The sequence below is a fragment of the Leptodactylus fuscus genome, unplaced genomic scaffold, assembly GCF_031893055.1.
Source record: "Leptodactylus fuscus isolate aLepFus1 unplaced genomic scaffold, aLepFus1.hap2 HAP2_SCAFFOLD_565, whole genome shotgun sequence".
NCBI classification, from domain to species: domain Eukaryota; kingdom Metazoa; phylum Chordata; class Amphibia; order Anura; family Leptodactylidae; genus Leptodactylus; species Leptodactylus fuscus.
The window spans coordinates 61,314-71,578 of NW_027440595.1; the positions used below are offsets into that span (position 1 = coordinate 61,314).

Consider the following 10,265-nt stretch of genomic DNA (forward strand, 5'->3'; position numbering starts at 1 on the left):
ATACTGGCCGCAGAGGCAGGTCACTCTTCCAGCATCTAGTAGACATCAAATGCAGCTCTGGATGTGACTGGAGCACAAGACCAAATATAACAAGACGAGGCAGAATTTTTTTTTTGTTGTTGTTTACAATTCCAGCCTCTGAGTCGGCAGAGGGTACGCCTCCTACAGGGTGGGGTGCGGCAACTCCTATACGGTGGGGTGCGTCGCCTCCTATAGGGTGGGGAGAGTCGCCTCCTACAGGGTGGGGTGGGGTGCGGCGCCTCCTATAGGGTGGGGTGCGTCGCCTCCTACACGAGGGGAACCACACCTCCTATAGGGTGGGGTGCAGCGCCTCCTACACGAGGGGAACCACACCTCCTATAGGGTGGGGTGTAGCGCCTCCTACACGAGGGGAAGCACCGCCTCCTACACGAGGGGAAGCACCGCCTCCTACACGAGGGGAAGCACCGCCTCCTACACAGTGGGAAGCACCGCCTCCTACACAAGGGGAAGCAACGCCTCCTACACAGTGGGAAGCACCGCCTCCTACACAGTGGGAAGCACCGCCTCCTACACAGTGGGAAGCACCGCCTCCTACACAGTGGGAAGCACCGCCTCCTACACAAGGGGAAGCACCGCCTCCTACACAAGGGGAAGCACCGCCTCCTACACAGTGGGAAGCACCGCCTCCTACACAGTGGGAAGCACCGCCTCCTACACAGTGGGAAGCACCGCCTCCTACACAAGGGGAAGCACCGCCTCCTACACAAGGGGAAGCACCGCCTCCTACACAAGGGGAAGCACCGCCTCCTACACAGTGGGAAGCACCGCCTCCTACACAAGGGGAAGCACTGCCTCCTACACAGTGGGAAGCACCGCCTCCTACACAAGGGGAAGCACTGCCTCCTACACGAAAGAAAGCACTGCCTCCCCCACGAGGGGAAGCACCGCCTCCTACATGAGGAGACACACCCTCCACCAAGCCCTGCGCAGAAAATCTACATAAGCTTGTACCCAGCGTAAGTTTCCAGCATCATTTACGCCAGGTTTTTAGCATATATAATACCTCCTACTTGCCGCACCATCTAGTGGCCGTTCCACCTCACAGCATTGATTTTGAATGCAGCTTTGGATACGACTGGAGGACAAGCTGAGTTAATCATACTAGCCCCTGATGCCTAGCTCTCAGTCACCCTCTGGTGGCCGCTCGGCCTCGCTGCAGCAGACCGCTCCGTCTGTACAGCCGGGTCATAAAGAAATAAAAACAGCGAGTGTAGAATGAAGCAAATTTTGTAACATTATGAGCAAAAAGGAGAAAAAAAATATTCTGGTTTGTACCTGTGGCACAATGTGCGATTCTGGAAGCCATAGTCGTTTAGGGTAATGCTACAAGGTGTTGGATCCGCACAGTCACACTGCAGAGGGGGGGAGGGGGCCCTTAAAATAAAAATGGGGAGGGGCAAAGAAAAGGGGGGCGGGGGGTGGATCAACTATTGTCCTTGCTAAAAGTCTACGGTAAGTTCATATTTATATATCATCATAAAAAAAAAAATTATATAGAGAGCAATGCAAACGTATTAACCCCTCCTCTGCCGCCAAGCCCTTGAGTCAACCCCATGCAAGTCCCTGGCAGTGAAGAGGCCTGAAGAGTTTTCCAAGGTCACAGCATGTTCCTAGAGGGGGGGGGGGGCAAAGGACTCTTCCCCCGTCTTCAAGGAAGACCCCTGGCGGCCCCCCCTGCCCCCGCGTCGTGCCACACAAACGTTCTTCACGAGGATGGAGGGAGGTCTTTTTGACACAGTTACTGTGAAGGGTGGGGGAGGGGGATAGATGCGGGGGCGGTGGCAGGTGAGCGGGGCGGCAGGTATAAGGGTAGAACGACAGGGGGGGAGGTGCTGATATACAAGTTTGTTTTTTTTTTCGTGGCATTTTCTTTTTTTTTCTTTTTCCGCCTCTTTGCACAGACAGGAGGAGCGCGGCGGCGCTGGGTCTACTGCCTCGGAGCCTCGTCCACCACCTCGATGCCGTGCTGCTGCAGCTGCGCCCGCAGGAGGGTGTTCTCGTTCTTCTGTTCTTCTATCTGGTGGAGGGGACAAGGGCAATGTTAAAGGGAGTGGGTGAAGCCGGTCTACCATAATGCACTGGGTATATTACATCACAAGTCCACCCTAGACATCAGCTGACCCGTTTCGTAATGAGACTAGTTCATCTCCATCAACCCCCCCCTCCAGGGAGCAGCGGCGGATCTGTGCAGGAAAGTTGAGCGATTGGGATTGGAATTCCGTTCCCGATTTTTTTTTTTTTTTTTTTTTTTTTTAGGTGGGACCGGAACCCGATCGCAAAATTTACTCGAGCCTTAGATGTCATCGCACTGGTGAGATTCAGAACACTGGCCACGCTTAGGACTGATCTGACCATACATGGGGTCTAACCTCCTCAGTATAACCCAGGAGCTGCTGCATCAGATGACATGAAAAGCAAGAGTCCTTACTGTCATACCACCTGTGGCCCCAGGGCCAAATTTCAGGGCATCTAAAGGCTAAACAGAGTTGCCCAGGGTCAGGGTCAATCTAGGTGCCATAAGAAAAGTCAAAGGGGCTGTCCAAATGTTTTAGATATTGATGCCCTATATACAGGACATCTCATCAGTACCTGAGCGGCTGGGGTGCAATATCCAGACCCGACACCGATCAGCTGATTCAGCTATTGCAAGCTGTATATACCGTGTTTCCCCGAAAGTAAGACGTAGCGGGGGTTTTAGGGAGGTCGGCTAATGTAAGACATACCCCGAAAGTAAGACATAGTGGGACTTTCGGGGTAAAAAGAATGTAAGACACTGTCTTACTTTCGGGGGGTGTTACTACTGTATCGGGGAAACACGGGGCTCCGCTGTGCTGTGAGAGCTGGGGGGAACTCCCCGGAGAGGGAGGGGGCGTTCCCCCCGGCTCTCACAGCACAGCACTGTGAAGAAGGACTTTGCCGGCGGCCGCTTAACCCCCCGCGTGCCAGCCGCTTCTATTCATTTCAATGGCACGCTTCCATTGAAATGAATGGAAGCGCTCGGCACGCGAGGAGTTAAAGGGATTCTTCCATTAAAAGAAGTTCTTTCCCCTGACCACGTCGGAATAGCCTTAAAAAAGGCTATTCGTCTCCTACCTGTTACCATAGCCAGCGCCGCCTTCTTCCTCAGCTGCGTCCGCCCCGTCTGTCTCTTCTTTGGGCCTCATGGATGACGCATGCGCAGTCGGCTCTAACAGGCTCTCGCCGCCAGTGCCGACTGCGCATGAGTCATCCATGAGGCCCAAAGAAGAGACAGACGGGGCGGACGCAGCTGAGGAAGAAGGCGGCTATGGCAACAGGTAGGAGACGAATAGCCTTTTTTAAGGCTATTCCGACGTGGTCAGAGGAAAGAACTTCTTTTAATGGTAGAATCCCGTTAAGCGGCGGCCGTCGGCAAAGTCTGCTTGCCGCTTCCATACATTGCAATGGGAGCGCGCTATTCAAATAGTATTCGCGCATCTCTAACTTCAATTGTAAGACGCTTAACTCCTCGCGTGCCGCCTCTTCAATCCATATGATTGATGATGATGATTTTCCCAATATAAGACATACCCTGAAAGTAAGACATAGTGGGACTTTTGGGGGTAAAAAGAATGTAAGACACTGTCTTACTTTCGGGGAAACACGGTAGTATATACGGCCAATTCACATGAATGTGAGGGAAGCGGCACTGCCCTGGACAGCTCCATAGCCGGCACCAGGAAAACTGCAGCTTGCAGAACCGCTGGTGGCCGTATACACTATATACATCTTAGGACCTATCCTGTACATACATCATCAGTATCGTGGTCTTAGACAACGCCTTCACTCCACCCCTAATACCGGATATAAAGTACAGACCTGCTGACGCAGCATTTCGTTGTCCAGCTGCAGCCTCTCGGCTTCCTTGAAGGTCTCTTGCATGCGCTGGTTGGTTTGGCGCAGCTCGCGGATGTAGTCGCAGGCTTTGGACAGGATTCCGCCTTTACTCTGCTGTAGAGAGAAGAACAAAGGGATTTATTACACCCCAGACATGGCATGTGGCTAACAGAGCTGACTATCAAAGCTCCCCCCCCCCCCCCCTATACCCCTGAGGTGGGGGCAATAGGGATACCCTCTGTACACCGATCAGCACCCCTGGTGACACCATAATGTTGAAGTGTATAGTGGGGGACTTGTAACCTAAATACTAGGGTAACCCCAGTATAGTATCCCCCCCCAGCACCATGTGACCAGTAGGGGGCGGCGGTGGTGACAGGTTAGGACTAGGACGCCTCTTACTGCTCCAGTTTTGCTGCTCTCCATGTTGCAGTCTGGAATGATTTTGGACAGCTGGACGATCCAGTTGTTGATCTTGTCTCTTCTCCTCCTCTCCACTGTGGGGACACGAGAACAAGATCAGACGGGCAAAATCCAAAACCGAAAATTAGCGAGGAGTCTACGGAGACTTACCTTCGTTGTGTTGCGCTCGGCGCCTCTCATCCCTCGGTGTTCTGTTACCGTCCATTTTTCTAGCCAAAGAAGCACAAGCGGCCATTACAAAGTGAAGGGTCTCGGGGGGTTTGTATACAAGGACGTCACTAATGGACGTGTCCTCAAGGAACTGTGCAAAAGTCTTAGTCAAAAATACTGAGCTATGTGTCTCCATGATTACAGACTACATACAAACCCCGTGTAGTCATCCCCCCCCACAGCAGATCGCCAGCATGGAGTCCTATGGCTCAGTAGTTACAAGCCCAAATGTTGGGGAGCCATTTCAAAGCTAAGACCCCCAATAATGTAATCGAGCGATGAGTGAGGGTCTCGCAGGACAGGCACTTACGGAGAGTAGGGGTGAGTGCGCGGAGCGATTGTCCTCTGTGTCCCGGCAGGAAGCACGTCTTGTGGGGTCATCATGACATAGAACTGCCCTGAGAATATAAAGGGGTACACTGAAGAGCTACGGGAACGGCACCGAATGGGAAACCGCATGTGCCCGAGGACATGAAAGGTCCCCTATAACTGAGGACACAAGATGGCAGCACTTACCTCCTGCTTGGGTCAGGGCGGGGTCGGCGGTCTGTACGGACACGGCCGTTGTGTCCCCTACGGTGGAGGCGGGGAAGTACGCGAAGCGAGCCTCACCACTGACCGCGTCCGTAGAAGGGCTTCCGCCATTACTGAAGGGATTCTGGATGACCGCCTGCAAAACCAATGTCCGGGGTCAGATACTGCGCAGTATAAGCTGGTCATGTGAATGGAAGCCTAAAACGCCACTAAGAAGAAAGGGGCGACAACCTAAACACAGCCGAAATCTATAACTAGTAAGACCGAACCTGGCTGGAGATCATATTACAGATCATTACACAGACGGCGCCTCCCAGTGGTGTAATGGAAACCTGCGAGTCTTACTATCTCATGAGGTAATGGATTGGATACTTATTAGTAATAACCAAAAAGCGGGAGGAAACGTAATCAACACCAAGCATGTGCAAGATTCTGGTACACAGCACCACTGCAGAGCAATACTGGAGGAGAAACACCTGCATTATACTCCAGAGCTGCGCTCACTATTCTGCTGGTACAGTCACTGTGTACATACATTACATTACTTATCCTGTATTATACTCCAGAGCTGCGCTCACTATTCTGCTGGTACAGTCACTGTGTACATACATTACATTACTTATCCTGTATTATACTCCAGAGCTGCGCTCACTATTCTGCTGGTGCAGTCACTGTGTACATACATTACATTACTTATCCTGTATTATACTCCAGAGCTGCGCTCACTATTCTGCTGGTACAGTCACTGTGTACATACATTACATTACTTATCCTGTATTATACTCCAGAGCTGCGCTCACTATTCTGCTGGTACAGTCACTGTGTACATACATTACATTACTTATCCTGTATTATACTCCAGAGCTGCGCTCACTATTCTGCTGGTGCAGTCACTGTGTACATACATAACATTACTTATCCTGTATTATACTCCAGAGCTGCGCTCACTATTCTGCTGATACAGTCACTGTGTACATACATTACATTACTTATCCTGTATTATACTCCAGAGCTGCGCTCACTATTCTGCTGGTGCAGTCACTGTGTACATACATAACATTACTTATCCTGTATTATACTCCAGAGCTGCGCTCACTATTCTGCTGGTACAGTCACTGTGTACATACATTACATTACTTATCCTGTATTATACTCCAGAGCTGCACTCACTATTCTGCTGGTGCAGTCACTGTGTACATACATTACATTACTTATCCTGTATTATACTCCAGAGCTGCGCTCACTATTCTGCTGGTGCAGTCACTGTGTACATACATTACATTACTTATCCTGTATTATACTCCAGAGCTGCGCTCACTATTCTGCTGGTACAGTCACTGTGTACACACATTACATTACTTATCCTGTATTATACCCCAGAGCTGCGCTCACTATTCTGCTGGTGCAGTCACTGTGTACATACATTACATTACTTATCCTGTATTATACTCCAGAGCTGCGCTCACTATTCTGCTGGTGGAGTCACTGTGTACATACATTACATTACTTATCCTGTATTATACTCCAGAGCTGCGCTCACTATTCTGCTGGTGCAGTCACTGTGTACATAACATTACTTATCCTGTATTATACTCCAGAGCTGCACTCACTATTCTGCTGGTACAGTCACTGTGTACATACATTACTTATCCTGTATTATACCCCAGAGCTGCACTCACTATTCTGCTGGTGCAGTCACTGTGTACATACATTACATTACTTATCCTGTATTATACCCCAGAGCTGCACTCACTATTCTGCTGGTGCAGTCACTGTGTACATACATTACATTACTTATCCTGTATTATACTCCAGAGCTGCGCTCACTATTCTGCTGGTACAGTCACTGTGTACATACATTACATTACTTATCCTGTATTATACTCCAGAGCTGCGCTCACTATTCTGCTGGTGCAGTCACTGTGTACATAACATTACTTATCCTGTATTATACTCCAGAGCTGCACTCACTATTCTGCTGGTACAGTCACTGTGTACATACATTACATTACTTATCCTGTATTATACTCCAGAGCTGCGCTCACTATTCTGCTGGTGCAGTCACTGTGTACATAACATTACTTATCCTGTATTATACTCCAGAGCTGCGCTCACTATTCTGCTGGTACAGTCACTGTGTACATACATTACATTACATATCCTGTATTATACTCCAGAGCTGCGCTCACTATTCTGCTGGTACAGTCACTGTGTACATACATTACATTACTTATCCTGTATTATACTCCAGAGCTGCGCTCACTATTCTGCTGGTGCAGTCACTGTGTACATACATTACATTACATATCCTGTATTATACTCCAGAGCTGCGCTCACTATTCTGCTGGTACAGTCACTGTGTACATACATTACATTACTTATCCTGTATTATACTCCAGAGCTGCGCTCACTATTCTGCTGGTGCAGTCACTGTGTACATACATTACATTACTTATCCTGTATTATACTCCAGAGCTGCGCTCACTATTCTGCTGGTGCAGTCACTGTGTACATACATTACATTACTTATCCTGTATTATACTCCAGAGCTGCGCTCACTATTCTGCCCACTCTATGACACCCCTTTCTCACCTGTGCCACAGCTTGTGGGGTGCCAGTGAACGCTGTCGTTGATACCACGCTGACTGCTCCCGTTGCGTCCCCCTGGCCGTCCAGCTGACCGTCTGTCACCTGGACAACTCTGTACGTCACCTGTAAACACACAGGACACAGCGTATGTAAGGACAGGCGAACGTTAACCCTTCAAGTCCATGTGATACAAGGCTTCAGGACGAGAGTGCAGTCAGCTATAACCATCCTACAGGTGGCGCCATCTACCTGCCGTGCCGCACACACATATGGAGATATTAGTTATCAGTCCACGTACCTGTCCTCCATTGTTCTCTGTGCGGAACTGGTACTGGATGTTGTGCTCTGAGAAGGCGGCCTGCTGCACCGCGGCGATGGCCACCGCCGTATGCTCATCGGCACTCGTGTCATCTGCAAAGAGAATCAGCCAAATCACCAAAGAGAAGATCTGCAGATATGGCTGCAAGGACACCGGGACCTTAGGACAGGTCATCAATACCAGACTGGCAGGGGCCCGAAGACTGAAACACCCCCCTACCCCTCCGCTGATCAGCTGTACTCACCAAGCACAGCGCCATACATTATATAGTGGCTGTGCTTGGTACTGCAGCCCAGCGCCATACATTATATAAGGAAAATGTTTGTTTTTGTCTCTGTTTTCTTGATTTAAAGTTCCCTCTTAAAATCAAAATTTTCATGTCATTGATGATATTAAGATCTTCCTGGCAGAAATGTTTTGGCACGGGAAGGTCCATTCTCTGTTCCTTAATTGTACAATTGTACATTATATAGTGGCCGTGCTTGGTACTGCAGCATAGGAGCAGAGCGCCCCCTACTCACCGTCGTGTAACTCAACCACCTCATCCGCGTCCTGTCCTTTATCGTTGCTGCAAAACAAAAAGACATCGGAGAGGAAGGTGAGATTCGGGGTCTGATGATAAGGGACAGCTCAGGCGGAGCAGATGTGCTGCCGATTCTGGGGACTTCCTGAAATCTAGAAGGTAATACACTGCAACGAAACCGCAGCACAAGGCCCTGCCCACAATAAGGAACCACAGTAATTAACCCTTACAGGGCTGCAGAGTACATAGAGCTGAATTGACCACAAATTAAAGGGACGCAGTACCGGTCGCAACCTGAGTGGCGCTGTCTCTAGCAGCCATCAGCTATGTTTGGGGACACTGACAGGCATGCTCAGCAGTAGTCATGGACAGGCAGGCGGTTCTCCCTGCACGGTGGGCGGAGCCTGCAGTATGTTTTGGCCGCCTCGGTCCTGTTGTGAAACATGTCATGAGTCAGCGGCAGGAGAAGCCCCAGGTGACGGAGGGCAGACATCTTGTAACCTGTCATAGGACCGGCCGCACCACAGCAGGAGCACAGGGCACTAGAACGTTCTACAACTATTCTTGTATACAGTGACTACGACGGTACATTAAACTGGAACATCCCTTTAACAGTTCTCACAGCTGAGGGTTCGCTACAGTTATAGCCAGTGTAGAAAGATCTGGCAGGGAGGCAACCTGAAGAGAAGACGACGATACCTGCGCTGAAACACTGCAACAAAGTATTCAGTGAGGGATCTGCTACAGTACTATGCAGGCACCAAGAAAAGCTGAGTGACAGGAGGACATCAGTAGTGCTCCTATAGTACTATACATGCTCAGTATAGTGACAGGACATCAGTAGTGCCCCTATAGTACTATACATGCTCAGTATAGTGACAGGAGGACATCAGTAGTGCTCCTATAGTACTATACATGCTCAGTATAGTGACAGGAGGACATCAGTAGTGCCCCTATAGTACTATACATGCTCAGTATAGTGACAGGACATCAGTAGTGCCCCTATAGTACTATACATGCTCAGTATAGTGACAGGACATCAGTAGTGCTCCTATAGTACTATACATGCTCAGTATAGTGACAGGACATCAGTAGTGCTCCTATAGTACTATACATGCTCAGTACAGTGACAGGAGGACATCAGTAGTGCCCCTATAGTACTATATATGCTCAGTATAGTGACAGGAGGACATCAGTAGTGCTCCTATAGTACTATACATGCTCAGTATAGTGACAGGACATCAGTAGTGCCCCTATAGTACTATACATGCTCAGTATAGTGACAGGACATCAGTAGTGCTCCTATAGTACTATACATGCTCAGTATAGTGACAGGACATCAGTAGTGCCCCTATAGTACTATACATGCTCAGTATAGTGACAGGACATCAGTAGTGCCCCTATAGTACTATACATGCTCAGTATAGTGACAGGACATCAGTAGTGCCCCTATAGTACTATACATGCTCAGTATAGTGACAGGACATCAGTAGTGCCCCTATAGTACTATACATGCTCAGTATAGTGACAGGACATCAGTAGTGCCCCTATAGTACTATACATGCTCAGTACAGTGACAGGACATCAGTAGTGCTCCTATAGTACTATACATGCTCAGTATAGTGACAGGACATCAGTAGTGCCCCTATAGTACTATACATGCTCAGTATAGTGACAGGACATCAGTAGTGCTCCTATAGTACTATACATGCTCAGTATAGTGACAGGACATCAGTAGTGCTCCTATAGTACTATACATGCTCAGTACAG

General features: G+C 49.3%; 1 protein-coding gene across 1 annotated transcript; it reads right to left on the reverse strand.

Annotated features, from left to right (window-relative positions):
* Nucleotides 1–826: 826 nt before the first annotated feature.
* USF2 (upstream transcription factor 2, c-fos interacting) lies at nt 827–8,540 on the reverse strand (the record flags this gene model as incomplete). Its single annotated transcript, XM_075261888.1, has 9 exons — nt 827–2,059; nt 3,880–4,011; nt 4,300–4,394; nt 4,471–4,529; nt 4,841–4,928; nt 5,047–5,200; nt 7,657–7,776; nt 7,952–8,064; nt 8,494–8,540. Coding segments are annotated over 9 exons (898 nt in total), but the record flags the coding sequence as incomplete, so codon positions are not given.
* Between the last annotated feature and the right edge of the window lie 1,725 nt (nt 8,541–10,265).